Source organism: Cygnus olor, chromosome Z (assembly GCF_009769625.2).
Source record: "Cygnus olor isolate bCygOlo1 chromosome Z, bCygOlo1.pri.v2, whole genome shotgun sequence".
In the NCBI taxonomy this organism is placed as follows: Eukaryota; Metazoa; Chordata; class Aves; order Anseriformes; family Anatidae; genus Cygnus; species Cygnus olor.
Window position 1 is genome coordinate 46474459 of NC_049198.1, and position 23302 is coordinate 46497760.

Here is a 23302-nt window from a genome sequence, read left to right on the forward strand (position 1 = left end):
GAAGAGTCTACAAACATACATATACAGACCATGCCTTTCAGGGTTAATGTATTATTTTGAACTGGAGTATTGCAATAGGACTTAGCTTTGACACGGAATGTTCACACCCTCTGTAATAAATTCTTTTAACATATTTCATATTTCTTCCCATGTGAATGACTGTCCTTGGAAGAATTATCTACTAGATAAACTTTGAAGATGAAATCTAAGTCTAGACTTAGAAAAAGGGGGAGGGGGAAGTGGAAACTGATCTTATAATCTACGACAGTTGTTGATTAATGAGCTGCTCATGATTGCTGTAGGCCTGTCCAAACTGCAGAAGCAAATGGTTCTATAGGGCTGGGAGGAATGTGCTATCTGGTATGCCACACCTTTGTTTAAAGTTAGAAATCACTGTGACTTCTGCTACATTTATTCTAGCCTTGAACTACTAGATGTGCATGATGAAATATATGGTAACACGCATGGATGTCCTAGCTACTTGACTGCTGTTCCTGCAAAAGAATTTCTGTATTACAGAACTTCCACACTGCAAGTATTGCCACTTGGAACAGTCACAGTACATACTTTACAGGGTTCAAGGTTTTGCTGGTAGTGCTCTTGCACAAATAAATTCCAGACTTCCTGGAGTACAATAGTACTATCACATGCTGAAGGGGCTGGGTCTTATCTGACAGTCTGAAAAATTGTATTTGTATGTACACCTATGCGCACACATACATATATATATATATATATATATGCATACGACATGTCAATATACACACATATATATTATAACGCATAATGAATACATTGTATAAACACAGTGCATTCTGCAGAACTAAGGAAACATACTCAACTCCATTCCAAGGTTGAAACTGAACATGATTTGAATCTATAATAAAATGGCATCTTAGCAAATCTTTGGTGACAACATGATTATATGTAATTAAATCTCTCAAAAAAACTTTCGGGATAACTTTTAAAACTCTTCTAACTTCAGTTATAAAACATCAGTGTTCTTAAGGTGCAAAAAAAAAAAAAAGAAAAACAAACAAAAACAATGTACAAGTTATTAGAGGGGCACCCTGACCCCTCTTACCTGAGTTCCAGACTCAGACAAAATGAAAGCCAACAGAAAAAGGGGCATAGACAGAAAAACTAGTATTTATAAGCCCTCAAAACACATTAAAAGAATTAAAGGAATTTCATTACCATTAGCTGTAGATGTCTTCTGTTGGCTTATCTGTTTGCAATTATTCTCTTTTTTTCTCATTTTTGGAGATAGTTGTCTTTCTAGAATTGTGCAGAAAAAGAACATCTTAAAATAACCACATTGTCATTATCACGCAGTAAGTACATTAACTGTACAATCTTCATTAGACAACTGAATTTTCAGTAGTGCCATTAGATGTAACGTGTAATATGAGAGGTGGAAGCACATCTTGTCCAATTTACACCACAAAAAAATACCAGTGGTTTTCAATTTATTTATTTATTTTTAATAAATCTTCTTTCTAACCTCAGTAGACACATTTTCAGGGATTTGCTTACATATAAAAACAATGAAACAAAAAAATAAGTTGGTGATAAATTAAGATGTTTCAATTACTTTTTTTCACTTTGCTTCTACTGGTTTTGTTACTGTGAAGCAGCACTAATACTACACCTTACGTTACACCCTAAGTCTCCCAAAGCCAAATTCAAGCTAGCATGATATTCTGCCCTCTCTTTTGTTGAAGAGACTGGTTAATTTTTGTTACCTTCAATAAATCTGATTATGATTAAATGCATCATAAAACAATGACCAAAGAAAAATATGAAACAGCTGCAAATGATACATCCTGGTGTTTACTATTTTGAATGCAGCTGGTTAAAAGCAGTTCTAAAAAGCACAGACACAAACCCTGAAGTAAGACTATGAGTAATTCTGAATAGACTGACAGATTTTCAGCAACTATTTGGCATAAATGGCTCCACAATCTCATAGAAATGTTCCACAGAACAACATCCTCAAAGTGCTCTTAAGTGCATTATTACACAATCTCAGAATAAATAAAACATGGTATTTCTTTACAGCAGGTGAGATACTCAAAGACTCTGAAGTGACTGAAGTAATTCAGACAATTCTAAAAACTTTATCCAGAAATTTATTAAACTAGAGAGAATGCAGAGTTACTTCAATATTAACACAGGGGAAAACAAAAACAAACAAACAAAATAAAAACCCAACAAACAATAAATACTTTCCTATATTAAAGGTTGAAGGCTAAAATGACATGGGTCATATAAATTGGCACATTAATTTCTGCAAGGATTTCTGGGTTATTTATTAAGTTGCACTTGCACTTACACTGCCAGGAGGCTCAAGGTAACTGACCTACCTGAACTATCACTTTTCAATATTCACCTCAGTATTAAAGTGCAGAAGATCTCACTACCAACTCGAGCTCAGCAGAAGCAGGAGAAAAAGCTGCTTATGCCTAGGGACCATGAAATAACCTTTCAGGAAACCAGCAGGGACCAGGGGTCAGCTACCCATGAGGTACTGTGCAGAAAAGCATGGCTTTACCAGGAATTGAAAGAGCTGATCCTAAGCACTTGAAGGAAGATTTGCTAGATCAAAACTTTCATAAGGAAAAGTCAGGCTATATAAGAACATTTCTGTTACAAATCACTCTCTCCTGGAAGCAGAATTCTAATATTGCTATTAATTATGAGCAATGAAGTCATCTTAATGCTGGTTACTTAATAAAAGAGACAGTAAGCGTTTAACACATCTTTTGCTAAAATATTGTTCCTTTAGAACTATTCCAATATCACTAGATAGTACCTTTAGAAATTGTGCTATTGATACTCACTTTGAAATAACATTCAAACTCTTGACTTCAAAGAAGGGACTCAAATTGCTACAATCTGACAATATCTCCTCCTGAGAAAAGGAATGGAGAGACCACTGTGACAGCAAAATTATTTTCTGAGATCAAAACTACTAGTTAAAGGCACAAATCTACACAGTCTTGTGCCACAGTATTTCAAGTTATTAGACTTTTTTAAAATAGACATTGACAGAAGCTACTGAATCAGGGCTTGTTAGAAAAACAGAGGCAGCTTAATAAGCAGACTGTATATCAAAGTTATGAAACACAAACCAGTCAGCATAGACTTAATATTTTTTCATCCCATTAACATAATTATTTCCTACTCAGTAAAAATGAAAATGACATGTTAGCATTTCAAAAACAGGAGAAAATGACCCTCTAGGCTTTATATGACTATCAAAACAAGCACCGGTACTTTATTTGCAAATTATCATGCATGAAATGATCAACTCAGCAAGTTTACCAGTCAACAAAGTGTGTGCTCTACCAGTTATAATCAATTTACATGTAATGATATGTCTAAATATGAATTTAAATGAGTTCCTGTCATTTCATGTTCAATAGCTGCTTTATCATCATAGATATGGACACTGACCATAGTTAATGTTGCAGAAACAGCAGAGCATGCACAAGTTTCATAAGCCAATGGTAACCAAATACAAAGAAATTTGTTTTCATGTAAAAGATAGCCTCTGACTGCTAAGGCATGTTTATTTTCCAGTCAAGTTAACAAAAATAATTTCTAAGAGGTTGTTTTCAAGCATTTGTTGTATATGGCACAACTACATCAAATATACAATACGAATCACAACAGCATTCTCACCTTATAACCTACTCGATTTCTCTTTCAAAATATGAAAAGAATCCTGAGGCCACCACAGAATAAAGAACATTTCATTATCATCCCTGTTGCATATAAATATACATTATTTAGACCCTGCAAAAAGGACATTCCGGGGATGAAGAAAATTCTAGTTTCTTTAACAGCACATTAGACACATCCCTGCACAAAATATTTTAATACAATCATTACAGATTTAAAATAACCAGGGCAAGTGAAATAAAATTCCATAACAGCAGACAGTACTGATCAGATGGCATTTTGGAAGAATGCAAGACAAAGCCAAGTGTAACACACAAGAATGTATTATTAAAGGCTGGCCTCTAAGATGTCTTAATTTAATACAATTAAATGAATATAATAAGAATGACTTCATCAAAAGGACACCATTATGTGCTATTCTCAAAGTTACTTTCATTTTACTTAGAATAGTGTAATTCAGACAAATAAAGCTTAATATTTACCAAACAATAATCCTTTTAATCTCCCTTAACTTTATTTATAATGTACATATGCAGGTAGAATTCTCAAATGTATTTTTACTGGTATACAGAATCATTTAAATGCATATTTGGTGCAATTTCTTTTTTTTGGTGTTCAGAAGTCACTTTTATTTTGATAAAATGATACAGCAAATTTATACTTAACATCACATATAGATTTTGCCTATTTAAAGGATTTATAGAGCTTTTTAATTGTGGAATGGTAAATTTCATACATATGAAATTTTAAAAATGCTGCATGAAATTGTGACCTTGCCAGTACATAGATCGGCCTTCAGAAACTGTAATGAGCATGAATGGACACACATTTCTATCTGGGCCCCGTACAAGTATGGACACATTGAAAATGTTGTAACATCAGTATGATTTGCTTTTACTTTGGTGGTTGTGATATTCTAGGCTCAGATGCAAAGTGCACCTTAATGGTCCTCATATCTGTACATATACCCCATTGTAGTTTAAAGGCATCAGCTTCTTTTATTCTCCCTTGTAGCGAGGAGGTCTTTTCTCTTTAAATGCAAGAAGACCTTCAATTCTATCCTTGGTTGGAATAGTCTGCAAAGGGTAATATGTAACATTTCATTATTGATACAAAAAACAATATCAACAAAAATATTTTTGTACATATCCCCATTCTTTAATATAACATAAAACATAACAGCAAAATGAAAAGTGCAACATACAGTCAGATATGTGAAAGTACCAGTCATTTCACAGGCACAAAAGGAGGCAGAGAAAAAGTTTAGGAGAAGAAGGAGTATCTTTTCTCTGAACAGATGAGAGTGAGAATGAATCTCTGTAGGGTTTGTTTTGGGGTTTTGATGTGTTTGTTGTTGTTATTCTGTTTTTGATTTTCTGTTTGTTACCTGGTTAGCACACATACTGTTAAGCTGCACGTGCTTGTGAAGTGTCCTATATGTTATTTTATGCTAAACCAAAAGAAAACAATAGCAAAGCAGTTCTTGGACTAGGTGCATAGCAGTGTATGACTGATGAGGTATAGGGCTGGCAGTGCTTCATGTAGTGTCCTACACCTCATTCCTTAAATTCCTTATAGAAACAGAGTATGTAGAAGGAAGGCCTAGATCCATTGACAAAATATTTGTAGAAGGAACCATAAAGCAATTTCTACTTGTATTTCTGCATGTGCCTCACAACATGCTCCAGCAAAGCCTCTTTTCTACATTTTTTTATTTAATCATGGTTACATACCTGAGCGTAACAAGCTTCTTCGATTGCTAAGCCTGTTACTAAGTCGACCTGAGAAAAAGAATTCAACATTTTAAAAAGCATATTTTTGTACATTTCATATACATTATTTCTGACAGCTAGCTGTGTTTCGATATTCCAAATACTAAAACAGTTTACTTTAAAGTTCTTCTATAGTACATTAACAGAGAAATACCTCTCTGCCATGTGGTGAGAGTGATTAGTGTTTCTGTAACAGTTTCCGTATTTGGTGATACAATTAGTAGGTAATACACTGTCAAAACAATGTATGTTCTTCACTGCACATTTGTAATCATTTCAACTACTACAAGGGAAAAGATTAACTGCATGATTATTTAAAATTTGTTCTGAAATAAATATATTCAAAAAAATCTGTAAGAAAATAATACCATATTATAAAGTAAACATGGACTCAATTTTAAATGGATTTAAAAAAGTAAATGAGGCCAGTGGCAATCCTGCACCATCACCCAGTTTTGTGAGTTGGTCTGAAAAGCTGTCCTGGTTTCAGCTGAGATAGAGTTGATTTTCCTTATAGTAGCTGCTATGATGCTGTGTTTTGGATTTAGGATGAGAATAATGCTGGTAACACACTGATGTTTTGCTTGCTGCAGACAAGTGATTACACTGAGCCAAGGAGTTTTCAGCTCCTCACACTGCCCTGCCAGCGAGGAGGCTGGGGGTGCATGAAGAGCTGGAAGGGGACAGACCCCAACTGGCCAGAGGCATCCAAAATGTTGATTTTTTTTCTCTTGGGGCTGCGGTGCTTGTTCTCAGAGTTGTGCTGTGTAACACCTTACTTGCGGTCTATGCTCCCTGTTGTGCTGTTTGTCACCTCTGAGGGCTGGCTTGAGGTTATCATTTTGCCGTACTGTGTAACACTGGCTTATGATATGATAAAATTACTGGTCAGAACAATTGCATTGTGCATCACTTGTTTCGTGTATATAGTAGTAGTAGTGTATTTTCTCTTCCTTTTCTGTCCTATTAAACTGTCTTTATCTCAACCCGTGAGTTTTATCATTTTTCTGATTCTCTCCCCCATCCCACTGGAGGGGAGTGAGTGAACGGCTGTGTGGTGCTTAGCTGCCTGCTGGGCTAAACTACAACAACAGCTGAAATGACTGTTCTGCTGAAGTGACTGAAATGATTTTCTCACCAGTATCTCTCTGCCTTTCTAAAGTGTCAGCTGCAGCAGAATAACCAGCTTTCCAAAAGGCTAGGGAAAAGGCTGTGGCTATGCACCACAAGTAGATTGTCAAGAGAAGATAAGCAACAGGATAGATTACCAAGGGAAGCCGTGAAATCAGAAAATGGTAATCAGAACCAAATATGAAATTGGATTCCAGATATAATTTTAACACTAGCCTCTATTAAACTATTAAAAAAAATAGCATGCCTTTTGGCCTGTATTAATTACTAAACACTGAAAGCCTTGATAGGCTTCACAGAGTATGACTTTGGTGATGTTCTTCTGTCCAGCATTTGCAATATAACTTGTTCATAGCAGTGTATGTTTATTTTCTCCTATTAGTAACTAGCAGAGTGCATTACACCTAGACAGATGTAGGATTGCTACACCTTGTTATGGAAATCAACATCATTCCTAGTCTCAACAGTATGAACTCAAAAAACATCAAAAAACATAGACATAAAAAAAATGCATTTAATCTTCAAAAAGGTTTTGACCAAATAGACTTTTAAAGACTTTAAAACACTGAGAAACTAAACACAGTTATAGAAAGAAAAAAAAAATAAATCACCATGGTAAACCTGTTGCCAGCCTGACTTATTTTTATGGGAAGTACAGATCCTTACCTCCATTCCCTGATTGATGGCCAGCTTTGCAACTCTCATTGCTACTGGTCCCTGAAATGAAAGACAAGGCTTATTTACATATCATTAAATTCTAAAAGATTATGCAGTAAAGAGTCAGCACATCAATGTTCTTATACTGGGACCCTTTAGACTTTGAACGTGTATTAAACAGATACAAAACAGGTCAGGTTATATATCTACAGTAGCTATATTCTAACAAAATGATATTTTCAACGTTGAGAAAAAATGAAAGAAGCATATCGTTTTCAGAATAGAGAACTGAAAACAGCGTTTTGTGTTTCTGTTTCAAAGGTGCTGAGCATATCCACTTTTGTCAAGATTGCTCAATTCCTTTCAAAACGAGGCTCAGAATGACCACCATAACAGGGCATCATTATAGGACTTTATAGATCAATCTAATTATGTCCCTATTATCACACAATGGAGATACATAAAAAGATATGAAACCAAATTCAAATGGATCAATACAGCTTCAAACCTAAAATGTGTTACTGCAAAGCCCGCGGTGGTCAGGTGATGACACTCCTCCATGAGCCACCGAGTTCAGAACAAACAGAAGGAGTTCCACCTCGGTCCTCCACAAGGAGGCATCTTTGGGAATCATCTCAGTCCTATGCCTATCATTAGCATCAGCTTCTGAACGGTAAGAGACTGCTTTAAAGAAGTGGCCTACTGCTTTGGGAAAAGCCAAATGCAGTCCCTTCGGTGGTGACATGGCATTGCACTTGCATGAGTTGACAGGACCTCAGAGCTTTCCATATGCTTCTGAACTGGTTCCAGTGCAAAGCTCTAACTACAAATCGGCCTTCCAGAACCACTGTATGCTAAAAGCTTCAGTATATTTTTCATGTTTGTCTTTCTATGAGGGTTTTCAAAACACAAACAGTCATTTTAAGCATCTTATTTAATCCATTTCCTATTTCGAATGCAAAGATTTTGCTGCTAAACTTGTGATCTGATACAGTGGTTTATTCATTTTCTTTAATGCTACCACCTATGAATTTGCTACCTGGGACACATCAGTTAAAAAACAAGTTTGATGATCTCCAAACTCACATTTCTTCTCTGAACAAACAGCCTGCACTCTATGCCAGTAAGGGAACAGGTAGCAATCAGCTAACACAAAGACTCCTGTAAGGGTCATAATTAAATTTCTTACTAAATTGTTTAGGTTCTAAAGCACAGAAATTCAGCAAATCCCATTTCAAGTCTTTTAGTAAAAGATGGAGGTAAGATGTCATGTTGAATAAATGATACAAGAGCATGATTCTTTCATCAAACTTATACATAAAGGACAGAAAGCAAACGGATCACTTTCCAGTAGTAAATGGGTTTTGCTTTAACATTGATATTACATTTAGCTTTGTTTTTTCAAAACAAGAGCTATGCTGAAATACATTCACTTTCATAAGGACTTTTTTGTATCTCTTTCGAAGTGTTCAACAGCAACAGAATAACCTACTGAGACAACTGGTTTACCAAAAAAAAAGAAAAAACAAACAAAAAAACAACCCTTACACCATTTTTTAGTGTTTAACATGTGAAAACCAAAATACACAATGCAAACACAGACCACAGCATGATGATACTTGGATTGACAGAGCTTATTTGCTTTACTGGGAAATATTTACCACTTGATCCATGAAAAAAATTTTTCATTGCTCTCCACGTAACTACCATGACTTGTAAATACATAACTTCATGGCAGTTATAACCAGAATACAGCTGAGTCTTTTTCAGACTTAATATTTGGTGACAACTGAAAGCAAAATAATTAGTTATACCTGAGGTAAAAATTCTTTTGCCAGAGCTAGTGCTCTTCTGTATGCGGCATCCCCTGCTTCATTCTGTTCTACCACATGGCTAATCAATCCTATTGATTTTGCTTCCTCACCATCTACAATGCGTGCAGAGAAGATTAGTTCTTTAGCCAAAGATACTCCAATTGTGCGGGGTAATCTCTGTGTCCCCCCTAAAATTTGGAAAAAGAGAAAATGCAAGTATTAGTTTCACATTCCTTTATCCCACAAATGTAGATGCCTTATTCAGTTCAAATATTTTCAATTCCATAAATATTTCTATGAAGATATAGAAATTACATTATCATACAAAGACACTCCAAAGTGTCTTTTTCAGTTTTGAAACTAAATCTAAAATCAAATCAATTGTTCTGTTTCTTAGAAAGACGTGAAAATAGCTGCAAAGAGCTAATAGTAATAGAAATTCTGTTTGACTGCAAGCAGGTTACCTTACTCAAAATCAGCCAAATGCTGACCATATCCAAGCATTTTGCTTCTTTTTAACAATCTGTATATTTACATTATATTACCATCTTATGAACATTTCTGAAGAACTACACTCAAGAAAACTCCAAGAAACAGAACAAGACTGTAGCCAATGCTAAACTTTGCATGTATTAGGGACAGGAAAAATTTCTACCTAACATGAACTAAAGACAAGGTCTTTAAAAAGTCATGGCCTTGCCTCTCCTTACTTTTGTCTTACTGTTGAAATCTAAAGCCTGATTACAAAAATTAGAAAAGAGCAATGATGGACGCAGGCCAGTGGAAAAAGGCACCTAACATTACTTAGCTTCTCTTACTATGATCAAAAAATTTTGGTAGATTTTGAGGTCAAAAAGTAGTAACTGCATTAACCAGACATGTGAAGATAGATTGCTTGGTTATATGAAGAATTAGCTTTCTAAAATTGATAGACAATGATAATGTGAGTATAACCATTATCAGAACTGAAGACATAGATTGAAACCACAGAAGCAGATATTTGTATGAACTAAGAGGAGTAGAAATGGCCTTCATCCAGGAGAAGTTATTTTGAAACTATACAAGGTACTGTTTTGACATGGATCTGAAACAAATATTCCATTGAGACAGGCAGTCTGAAAGTAAAAATTTCTTTCCAAATACAGCTATTTCTGCAAGAGCATGTTAATATATTAAATTACAAATGTATGTATATATGCAAGAGAAATATTTACAGATGTTCAAGGACAGCTGGTAAAATACTGGACAAATGCGTGTTCAACTAATATAAAACATTAATTTCCACTAGCTAATTGTAGACTAAGCCTGTACTTTTTTGAAACCATTAAATTCTCTTACTGATGCTTCCTGAAAATACTTTAAATATGTTTCTGAGACATGATCTGACTGGACATAAACAAAATCTTATTGTGATTCCATGATTCAGCTTTCAGAAATTATTATTTCTTATGAATCACAAGCTTCAGTACTACTGTATTCCTTTCCATAAAAACAGACCTCCCTTTGAACACATTACATCATACAAAAATGAAGGAGGTTTGAGGGATTTCTGTCTTATGTGTTCTAGAATATTACAAAATCATCATATATAACAAAAAACTGACCTATCTTTTCCAGGCTGAAGTTGAAGGAATTAAAAAAATAATAATAAAAATTGTTACACTCAAAACAGTTATAAAATTTGCAGAACAGTAACATTAGCAAATACAAACACCAAACACTGTGAACTTTCTACAGACCTACCATTCTGGTATGACTAGTTAAGACCATCATCATGGACAAGGATGACAGGCAACAGAAAAATGAACTCATGTTTGGAAGTTCTGCTAGTTCAGTTAAGCAGGTGATAGTGCTAGCAGGAAAATTTTGCTAACAGCACCCACCAGAAGAACTGAAGAATAAGAATTTAAAGAAAGGCCCCATTCTAGAATATATTTATGACAGGGAAAAGAAAAAATAAAACAAAACAATAAAAAAAAAACTCCTTTGTAAAATACTACAAAACCCTGAAGCCTATTAGTCTTGGCTGCCTAACTGGTGAGATTCACAGAGAATGACTTAAACTCTAGCTATAAACATTTAAATCCCATCTACATGCCATAAAAATATGAGATGTGTTTTCAAGAAGCTTGCTGCTTATGATACCAAGCTGTACCACCGCTTCCACACAGAAACATTTACTGGCATTTTTTTCTTACTGAACATGTCTTTTCATTTCTCACCCAAAGAAGCTGTCATACCCTAATCAATGTCTATCCTCATACGCATTTACGTATACATCAGAACACTGCAGATGTCTACTCTCTCTTTAAGAACAGTTTTTTCATAAATTATCCCTTGCACCATAGTAATAAAATCCAGAAATGTATCAAGTTTGGCTTTTGATTAAAGAAAACTATGTGTCCAAATCATAAGACCTGAAACCATAAGAAACTGAATCTACTTATTCCATATCTTCTGCTCCTTCTTTGTTCACTATGCCTCATATTTTTTTCTGCTTAAATATCTCTCCTTCCTTTACTGCTTTATTTCTTCTATTACTGCTTCTACCAGGAAATGTTGAAAACAAAATTTAATTGTGCAATAATATTTCATAACTTTGACCAAGCAATGGATATGTTTAAGCATGAAATAGTGTTTATAGATAAAAAAAAAAAAAAAAAAAAAAAAAGTGTTCTTGCCAGTGTCTTACACAATAATGATTAAAGAGCAAAAAGAAAAAAGAAAAAAAAAGAACAACAGACTATAGTCTATGTTGTTTGGCTGCCTCCCACACAGCAAAGCCATTAAGGAGAGGAGCACGTTCTTTGATTAATATTCACAGAATACAAGCCAACAGTTCAATGCATCAATCATACATATTCAGTAGTAGCAATAAGATATATGCGTACACAAAAGCAGTAAGACAATCAATTACAAACAACACACCAAAATACACATAAGTTATGTCCATTTATGAAGAAAATACAGAGTATGCTGCAGATGGATGTTGTGTTTTGGTAACACACAAAGAACATATAATGCCTGCCAACTACAATCAGAGCTAAAGGAAGTAACACCCAGTCTTCAAAGACATTACTTAACCAAGGCATTTCATCTAAATGTAGAGCAATATTTGATGGAAGAATAGTTGTTTCTTTTTCACAAACTTAAGGACATCTTATTTCAAGGACCAGTGATCTGGTATTATGCAGTGTGTTAAAAAGCGTATTTGACATACAGTTGCAATGTAAATGAATTCTTATCTAAGGTAGTATATATTCAACGTTGTAATAACTGTAAACACCAGTTTTAGATGACACTCCAGTTTGTGTGAAAAGACACATTGAATACAAGACTCTTAAGCACTGGTATGAATATTGTTAAATGTATTTTTTGCATGCCTTATTTTTTCTTAACAACCAGTTGATTTTGTATGAGTATTTATTTACTGACAGTAATTCATCAATTACAAAATACGTACACAACTGGTTTGGATTAAGGGAATTACGTGATAAATTCCCAAGTGTATATCCAACAAGATGAAGCAACTAGCTTACTGGAAATAGATTCATCATTCTGGCAGAGAAGATCTACAATCAGTAGTTTCTCATAGCTCAAGGCTCTGTCAAAATATATTGGATGAAATCCTGTTCTGACAAAAAAAAAAAATCCAAACTTCAATTTAGTAATATTCTTGTTTATTAAGTCAAGTAAAATGATTCTTTCTATCCTATTCTTTTCACCGCAAACTTTGTTTGATTTGCATTGGATTGATTTAACTGTACCAGTATCTAGCTTTCTCTTTTTAGCTACTGTACAATTCTAGTGTTTTATTAATAATCAATGGTGAAATCAAAGTCCATCAGCCACAAACTTTCTAATTACCCAATTCAGCCAAAAACATCTTGTAGGCATCATTGTGGTTCTTTCACAGAAAGCTGTGAGGAGTAGACTTTTTTCCATTCCATTGAAAGATATGGAAGAAGAATGGAATATGGGAATGTAGAAGCCTGCTGTTAACAACATCCAATCCTTGACAATAAGTATAGAGCCCATAAACATGGCTAAAAAGACTGTTTTAATGTAATACTTTTCAGTCATGTATCTTGTATGTAAAAAGTATGTCTAACAAATGTTTTAAAGTACCTGACATCCATTGCTAAATAAAGCAATTTTCAAAATACAAACATTCTGAAAGCTATCAAAACAATCTTTAACACCAATTTTCCAACAGATTATTTACCAGATCAGGCCTTGATCCTGCAAAGACACAAAAGTTTCAGCTCACTTAAATCCGGGAATAAATCCTTATGGGATCAGACATCCCAAATCCTTTCAAAAAAGAAAACATGAAGAGCCTGTAACTGGCATAAACTAAGTAACTAACAACTGAAAACAACTTAGACCAGGAAGGACATCAACAAAGATGTAGGACAGAGTGAAAACCGCATGGAGATAAAAAGAAACAAAATGTTATCTCTGTGACAACAAAAAAGCACTGAATTGACAAAAAGCAAGCAGTAGGCGAGGCCTCTCTCCTGTCTGGCCATGTAAGTAGTTGTTTGGAAAAAGAGTGGAGACCTGGATGAAGTATGCCCAAGACAGTGGCCTGAGATTGACTCGGGAGTTGTGTCGGGGTCTGTGATGATTGAGGACAGAAGCTGTAGCCAAAAGGGATTTAGTAGGAGGCTGCCACAAGGGCCAGTGGGAATTTATTTTGCCAGTCAAGCCAAAAAAAGCTCAGCAGCGATCTAAGTCACAACTGCACCTGAGACTGGAGGTGAAGGATGACCTGCTACCTACAGCAGCATGGCGGCTGCAAACCTCAGCTCCAAAGCTGCCAACCAAACTAGCAAATCAGTTCTTGATTTTCACAGTCTATTTTATTCATTTACGTCTGTAGTTTGGTTTATTTAAAAACCTATCTGAAAAATGCCTAGAATATATCAAAACTGCATGCGTGGGTGACTTGAAGGTGGCAGCTTGAGTCAGTAGAACATAGTACTTGGCTTGAAGATGTAAGAACACTTACAATTCATGAGAGAAAGTATAAATATACTCTCAGAATTCACTAGCAGTTTAATGATCACAGCTTTTGTACGGTAAGATGAAATCGTTGGGTAATTTAGAAAACATGATTTATTTTCAAAGTAATCCTCTTGTAGACTGGGAAAGATTAGAAATTGGTAACCCAGCAGACAGTTGCATATGTGAAATGAATGGATCAAAGAATGAATCTGGAACCTTATTTTTATAAAACGAACTCCACTTCAGAAGAGATTCTGCATCTAGTGTGAGGTATTTACTGCACACTTCCCTCACAACTGTTGGACATCCTGCTACACATCCAGACCTTTAGCAGTGCATAGACTCCACTGTCAGACCAAACACCGCTTGGCAAGCACAGATCTGCATTATTCCACATGGACTCCCAGGATTCATGGCTTTAGCAATGCACAAACTGACAATCTGCTTTATCGTTTTCACTTGAATTATTTAAGGAAGAAAAGAGAAATGCATAAGGCCATTAGTCTAGTTATTAAATTTTACTTTAACATAAACAAATGCAATAGAAACGAGCACACATTCAGTAAGGCCATGCGCCTTTCTTTTACTCCAGATAGAAACTTGTTCTTACTGTCCTTTGAGATGCAATGACAGAAAGTGCATTTACGCAAAATTAAAAAGTACATACACATTATAACATAACTCATCTTGCTGCAGATAGAAATTAATGGCCCAGGAGAAGGCATTTTCCAGTTTCAAAATTACACCCACACGTTTATGAAGTCATTACTCAGCTGTAACAACAGGTAGGAGGTTTAGAGCAGTGCTGTTTCGTAGGATCATACTTAACAAATCATGTGGACTTTATGAGTAATATTAGGCAAAAACTTTTTTTAAAGTTGCATTTGAAATAAATAATTTTGTAGTCCATGCTCTTACGGTTTTGGATTGATTGTAGCAGCTAAAATTTTACTCAAGAATAATGACATAAAAAAAAATGACATGAGAAAATCTATCATAAGTACTTAAGCAAATTACAGAAAAATGGGTTACCACAGTGGTATTCTATTCTTACTTACACTTAGAATGAGATCACAGTCCCAATTTGGGACACTTCCTTACTTTAGCATTTAGTAGCCACAAGTGAAATAAAAAAAAAAAAAACAACACAAAAAAAAAACCAGTAAGCAAAGCAAAACCAGACTATTACAACCGAAATCTCCACTACTTATGGGTGAGTTACTTGAATGTTTTCCTTACTTCAATGCTCTCCATATAGAAATCTACCATTTTATCCTTCCACATAGCAAAGTAATACACTGCACTACTAACCTCCTACACCCAACTCCTATTCCTAACACTACACCTTCTCATATCCTAATATTACACCTGCTTTCAACAATTCCAAAGTAATGGCTTTTATTTAAGAGTTTTATTCTTAATTCTTATTTTATTCACAATTTATCTCTGAAATTATTATTCATCTCTCAAAATCGCTGGCTTGAGCAGTCCTAAGGAAAAAATAATCAGTGCCAACTTAGAATGGGAGTCCAGGGAAAACTCCAAAGCCAAGACTGTAGTAGGACACAGCACCACCTGGTTCAGCTGCCTAATCCCAAGTGACAGACTGACAGCAGTGGTGAACAAGGGAAGAGAAACTGATGTCATCTACCTGGATTTATACACAGCCCCGAACAACATCCTTATCTCTAAACTGGTGAGGCATGGACTTGATGGATAGACTACTCAGCGGATATGGAATTATCTGGATGGTTGCATCCAGAGAGTTGGATTCAATGGCTCAAGGTCCAGGTAGAGACCAGTGATGAGCTATGTCCATCAGGGGTCTGTACTGGGATCAGAACTGTTCAATGTCTTTGTTGGTGACAGGGACAGTGGGATTGAGCACACTCTCAGCAAGTTTGCGGACGACACCAAGATGAACGGTGCAGCTGATACACTCTAAACTCTGGTCCATCCAGAGGGACATTGGCAAGCTTGAGAGAGGAGAACCATGTAAAGCTCATGAAGTGTTCAAGGCCAGGTTGAGTGGTGGTTTGTGGAACCTGGTCTAGTGGGAGGTGTCCGCTGGGGTTTGAACTAGATGATCTGTAAGGTCCCTTCCAACTCAAACCATCCTATGATTCTATCTCTAAGAATAATTACAACTTCCATTAGGAATTAAAAATTAAAATAAATCCATCATAAAATATAAGAATGCATTCAGAATATGTTATAGGATATTCTCCCTTTGCTACTTCTGAGCACTTGAATATTCACATGCCTAGCTTGAGACAATAAAAGACTTTTTTTTTTTCACCAAACATTCTTAGTGATTTCAGATTTCAGCTTCATGTTTTCATGCTCAATGTCTCCAAAATACTGTAACCTGTGTCAAACTGGCCATCAAAACACTAAAATCTATGAGCTGACACCTGAAAAATTGCCGTTTGAGAGATCTGAACATATGAGGCTAGAATCCTCTGACACAGGCTGGGATAGATGCTGCTTTTCCAAAGCCAAGAACATCCTTTACTGGCTCTTCAGAGAACTGAGTTATTAACTATACAAATACAATTCAGCCTCTACTTATATACTGAGAACAGCAGATATCCTCAAGACTATATAGAAGACCAGGTATTCAAAGGCTGAAGGTTAAAAATGAAACATAAATGAAATCAACTGGAAGAAAATTCAAATTGTTTATTTGTTCATGTCTCTATCAGGAAATCATATCTCCTTACTATTTTTGACTGACACTTGGCCCCATCTATTGCTGTTCAGGATGAACTGAGAGATTGTAGATAGGACTAGCATATTGTTTTGAGGAACAATACATTAAAAGGATAGATGACTGGTATTACATTTAAAAGTGCCTCTTCTTACTGATAAATACTATTTTGTTTAATTCACATTGTTAACGTTTTACAAATGAGAGTTTTTAAAAATCTCGCAGTCCAAATTCATGAAAAAAATCATTTTAATTTGGAAATAATTTTCTGTAAAGATATATAATAACATTAAATGACAGTTACCATGCAGCAGGTGGATCCACCCCAGTAAGTGTAAACAGTGTAAACTGGGTATTTTAACATTGCATTGTTTGGGATTATTCCGATGTTTTTCCTCAATAGAAATATGTAACTCTTCCAACAACTTCTAGTCAAGTTGTAATTAAAAAAAAAAAAAAAAAAAAGGAAAAAAAAAGCCAATAACTGACAGGAAATTAACAAAGAAAGAGCTGAAATAAGTGATTATTCCCAGACTGTAGCCATCTGACTGTTAAAACACTAATGAGAGGGATTACATTAAGAAAGGCTCTTTCATATTCCTCTCACCTGCTGCTGTGATATAAGTGATACAGAAAAGAATTCACCGCACACAGGATGCAATGCAAGAGGGCTGTATGCAACAGTAATTCTTTCCCTATATATGGAGAAGCTAGTGCTAATTAGATTCTTCTGCCACCTAATCACACACAGATGAGATGGAATTCATGGACCTTTACAGTTTTGAGGATCAAAGAAATTAGATATGAGTTTTACTTTCCTTACAACCCACTTGCAAATTACAGGAAAAGAGACATTTGGGGCTACATATGCAGGATGGAATGAAGAAATGAATTTGTATCAGCACAGTGACCTAGGATAGCAGCTGGGAACACTCCACTGTTAAAAAAAAAAAGTATCTTTAATTAGCGTCATTAAGACTTTTTACTTCAAACACTGAAGATAAACAAGATGGGTAACATCACTCACCTACCTCTCACTAGCTGTTTACATCAGGTAGGACCTTTCTGCTGTGAGCAGACCTTGGTGCTGAATCCTTTCTGCTTCTAGCTGCAGCTACAGCCTGGTTGCTGCTCCTAGTTATGGATATCTCAAAGGCACTTTTACATGGAGATCCTTTGACCCTTCTTTAGCAACAATCCACCTGCTCAATGATAGAGCTCTCCCAAATCCCTAGCAATTTTGTAACATTTTATTGGAGCCTGGACACTTCAAAAGAGACTTCAAAAGCTCTCTTTCTGTGTAAGCCCTTTAGACAAAACAAGGCACAACAAGGAACTCAAAAATAGAATTCCTTTAATAATGGACAATTTGCCCTTGAAATCCACAGAGAATCATGGAATCTTTAGAAAAAGAGAATATGCTGAATGAAAGCCCTTGTAGATTCAATTTGCCTGCAAGGCTTGGAATTTGATGAACAAGCATAAACCCATATCACCTTCTTTGCTCAGTCTCCTTCTTGCTCAGAAAAAGTGGTATTTTTAATAAACATCCCTATCTCCCCTTTTTTTCTAAGCCTGAGATGTATTTCACCCTTAGAACTGGTGAAACTCTGAGAGGCTCCTTTCCCAGCCAGCCTTCATTGAAGCATTTATTCTTTTAAGTGGACCACTGAAACGGAGCTCAGAAATTGAAAGCCTTTATCATATCTCCATTGTTAATTCTAACTAAGCAGGAATACATCTTCCCATGAATGTGTAACTTAAGGCCACACAACAAAGTAAGTGTTCTGTGGAGACATCTGATCAAATACCGAAAGTTGGATAAGCTTGCTACTTGTTAGCATGGCCCTTACACTCTTGATTTATAAAACCTAAATATGATTTGAGACAAATCTGTACTGTTCTCTCAGTCTCTCTTGTCTGGTTTCTTGTTCATGCATCTCTATCTCCTTGTTTGCTTTGTTAGTTTGCTTTTTTAAGAGCCTAAAATATCATTTCTGGTGAAAAAAAATATTACATTTAACCTGAAACAAAACATTTTGCTTATATGACTTGATTTTGATTGGTAATTTAGTTCACCCACCGAACTGAACCTTCAATTATTTTAATAGTCCTGCCTACATCTAAAAATGTCTAACTAAGAAAAAATTTGCCCTTCTCCAGTCTGCTGCTTGTACTCAAACTACATACTATTTCATAACAGTGAGACTTCATGGAAAACAAATCTCCCTGTTGTTTGCAATGACAAAAATTAAAGAAAAACAATGAAAACAACAGCATGACTTTGATGGTGATCTTATATGCTACTTTCACTGTACATTTGGAATATCCTTGAGAAGCAGCTCTTTTATTTGTTTTGTGTCAGTAATTTATAGCCCCTTTGGTATGTAGATCCACTCCTTACTGGTTCAAACAGGTCAGAAGTCTAGGTGCACACCTGTGATCTCAAGCTGGTAGGTTCAAATCCCACAGACAACCTCCCCCTGCTTATTAGACTAAACACTGCCATGATTCCTCACAATATTGTTTTTTATCATTTCCTCCTCTTCCTCCTAATTATGAGAGCAATGGTGTTTTCACGCAAGCATGCTGGATGGGAAAGAGACAACCACTTGCTCCCCAGAGAATAAACATTTTGCTAGTCTAAAATACAGATAGGCTGATGCTCAAGACAACATAACGGAAGAGAGGGTTTGGGAGGGAAAGAACTCTTCTAAGGTAAAAACCCTGAGAAACTGAATATATGTAATAAGCCTAAGTTGCAAGGAGCTGGAACAGATGATTATAATTGGAAGTGGAGTTTCCAGTGACCCTTTGCAAGGCTCTTGAATTTCTTCTTTTTGTGGCAAGATCATCACTACATTTCTGAGACAAGAGGCAAATGAGGACTTCCCCTACCTTGACTCTTTTCTAGAAACACCTGGAAAAAAAAAACAACCCCCAGAAGTTTATTATGAGGATTGCATAGTCCAAAGCTAAAAGGAGAATTACACTCCATATATAATAAACTAACTAATGGCTATCCTTCTGGCAGGTATTAATTATATTAGTATATTAAGCTAAAAGGTCAAAATTAAACTATCTTCTTTGATCCTCTTTTAGTTCAGATAATTTCAATTTCAGTACAGTCATTCCTATTTCTTGACACTCAGTTGCAAAATGTTAAAAAATGACATCAAACTAAGCCTCTGAAAGACTGAATTCTGTTTCTTTGCTAAAAACATTCATATCTATGCCAAATACACTGCATCCTCTGTTCCTATTTTCACAAAACTTCCACAGCGTAAGTCATGAGAAAACTCAGATTAACTCAGTCACCAATTAATACTGGTTTCTTAGATCTCAAATTACATTAAACTATAAAAAACATTAATATAAAGCTGCAAAGGATTAATACCTTTTGAGACAATTTTTTCCTACAACTTCTCTTTTTCCTCTGTGTCTGAGAATCAAGGGAGAAAAAGTCACTCTTGGTCATAACCTGAACATACCTGATGAAGAACAGAGGTAGAGGAGGGACAGGAATCTAGTATTTCTGAAATTCAGAGATTTGTAATAGTTGGCTTAGATAAGTCTCCAGTGCCAGAGAGGCTGTGAAATAATTAAGGAAACAGTACTTCATAAATCATTTTATCCAACTTTATTTGTGGTGAACTAACTTGTGCAGCTGTTCTTTTAAGGCAGACTACACAATCATCATTTCATTCATTGAATCTTCTGAAAATTGCTGAAAAACATCAGACATACAGTGAATTAACTATTAATTTGGAAGCTATTTTGCCTTCTAACATAATATAGTCATAATTGAACATGAAATGAAAATAATTGAACTCTATATTATTACTCACTGATGATGGATCTCAAAATAAGTAAACTACTCAACTAAAAACTGACTTGCACTATTCATATCTATATGAGTGATACATTTTTCCTTTCCTTCAAATGTAATGTTGATCATAAATAGAATTGATTTTGTCTTTATTTTGTATTATCTTGGCATGATACATAGCCTCTACTCACTTCAAAGTTTTCAACCACGTGACACCTGAAAACGGGGCCACATTTTCAGAGTAAATTAGTAAACTGTGTTTTAATTTCAGAGAACTGACATTATATTTCATTCATCCTTTACCCCATACTTTCTGAGGGTTCAGCAGTTGGGTTAGTAGTGTTTGCTAAGAAAACCATTACTAAAGTTCAACGATGAGAACCACATAATATACTTAAATACTAAAGATTTTCTTTCATATATTACAGTGTAAATGATCCACGACTGTTTTTTACGAGTATTCTAAATTCAGTTACTAAACCTCTAGAAGAAATCACTTTATAGCATAATCAATTGTTTTATTTATACTTTTATATCTTTTTTTAATGTTCACTTATTATTTTTCACCCCACCCTTTATAATGGTACCCACAGGTGCATGAATTTTCATTACATAGAACTGTGTGAGCAGTTGTGTTAAGTGTTTCTTCCTCGATTATTATTGAAGTGTATTCCAACTTGTTATTTAAATTGCAGTTTACTGAGGAGTGATTCTCCCCTCCACAAGACATTTAGTTTACTGCTTTGTAATTGTGGATATTACCAATCTATTTAAAGAATGACACTCATAAAACTCTATTTCATAACTTGTTTTTTATAACTCATGTCTGGACCAAACTTACTTCGATGGCAATCAGTCCTCCCTCTTATCAAAATCACCAAAGGTCTGCAGAACTAATGGATTTAGCTCAAGGCTTATGCCCCTTTTGATTTCCATACTGCTTGATGGTTAACCATTTGATTTAATGACGCCTAATGCTGATGCTAGCTTTGCAGCAGAGATTTGATCGTTATGAATAGTGGTCTTCCTCTTTTTAAGTTCAATCCCCAACACCCTACTTCAGCTACTCTAGACACTCAAGAATACAACTTTAAATATTTCATTAGGTTCGACATGGAGAATATTTGCTCTCTGGAAGTGCTCAACCCATTTGCAATACGACATGCGCTTTGCTCTTCCTCTTAACCCTTCCTCCGTACAAAAATGATCTATCTAAGAATAGGAAAAAAATTGATTTTAATACATTTGACTTAAATAATGTTATGGAGCAGAGAGTAATACTAATAAAAGGATACTAAAGTAAATAATTTAGTAGAAACAAAACATAAATCTAATATTTTTCATCTTCTGTGCCACAAAACTCTTGAATAATAATGCTGCTAAACACAGAAAGTGTCCACTTGTGATATTAATAACAGAATGTTTTTTTTGCTGCTTTTATTTATTTATTGACATGCAAGAAAACAAAAGATTGAATATGCTAATAAAAGCATTCCTTCTACTTGTTTCCTCTCCCTTAGTAATAGCTAATGATTTTACTTAGAGCTCCCCACGCGCAAAGACCAGTATTTCTTTTGATCAAACAGTAACATTTTCAAATTCAAACCAATTGTTCTAGCAGTAAGAAATAGGTTTAAAATTTTCATTTAGCTCTTAACACATTACACAAATATCTGAGAACAAGGAAAGTGAGATACATCAGAAAGTGTTTTGTAACTTCTGTAGTCATTACTAGTCTAAGTCTGGCAATCACTATGCAACAGGCTAAACTGGCCTTTCTATCAGCAGAAGCATAGAACCTAGCACGTTGTGTTACAGCAGGTACAAAGTTCCCAATATTTACAAACCAAATTTCACATTATGATTTACAAACTACACAGGAAAAGTATCTCAGTGTCTTGTTTCATCCAACAATCAGATTTTGTTTATAAACTTAAAAATATTACTTATAAAAATATAGAGAATAGCATTTTTGTTAACTATTTAACATTTTCTCTAAAGATAAACCATGACCATTAGGTGAAGGAAGACATTGTTAGTTGGATTTTTACCTTGTTGACAGAACAAGACTATTTATAGTCCTTCACTTCACAGGAGTTTTGGACAAATAAACTTAACATCTCCACAGCATGGGTGTCTTTTCATAGTTACTAGTGATGCTTTGTTTTGTTCTGTAACATTCCTGCAAGATGAAGTATTATCATCTTAACTTACCTGTACATAAAAAGGGAAAAATGAACAGTCATGTTCCCAGAATAAGGTTGAAGGATGTACAGTAAATGGGGAATTGTGTTTATTCTACACAGTGGGAAACAAAATATACAAAATATTAAATAGCAGCTTATTAAAGAACCATCTATCATGAGGAGGAGGGTATCCATGAAAAAAAAAAAACGTGATGATGTAATTTATCATGTTTCATAACGCTTACGTACAGAGCAGACAATTTCAGTCATGGGACATTACAGTGACAGTCAAACTGGTTATAGTTTTTCTTATAATCATTGGAAAATGTGAATTCATCAGCAAGTGAAGTGTTCGGTATAAACGCCCTTGTTTTCATTCAGTGGAACATAGGTGGGTTTCCTCTGAAAGCAGCTCTGTTTCCTGTCATTTGATGTGCATAGCTCATTTACGTCCACTCGACTTTTCAGACTCAGAAGCTTAGCCATGAGGAATTTGTAAAACCCCA

At 35.1% G+C, this 23302-nt stretch overlaps 1 protein-coding gene across 4 annotated transcripts in view; it reads right to left on the bottom strand.

Moving 5' to 3' along the window:
* Positions 1-3868: 3868 nt before the first annotated feature.
* The window catches only part of AUH (AU RNA binding methylglutaconyl-CoA hydratase), a 112874-nt gene continuing 93440 nt past the window's right edge, over positions 3869-23302 (bottom strand). For 3 of the 4 annotated variants that reach the window (XM_040540633.1, XM_040540635.1, XM_040540634.1), the window contains 4 exons: positions 9062-9249; positions 7257-7307; positions 5421-5468; positions 3869-4763 (listed from right to left, as the gene is read on the bottom strand). In XM_040540633.1, coding sequence (XP_040396567.1) covers positions 4686-4763; positions 5421-5468; positions 7257-7307; positions 9062-9249 — 365 coding nt within the window. In that variant the 3' untranslated portion in view covers positions 3869-4685. The remainder of the gene's footprint in view (positions 4764-5420; positions 5469-7256; positions 7308-9061; positions 9250-23302) is intronic. The other variant, XM_040540636.1, reaches the window with a different exon arrangement.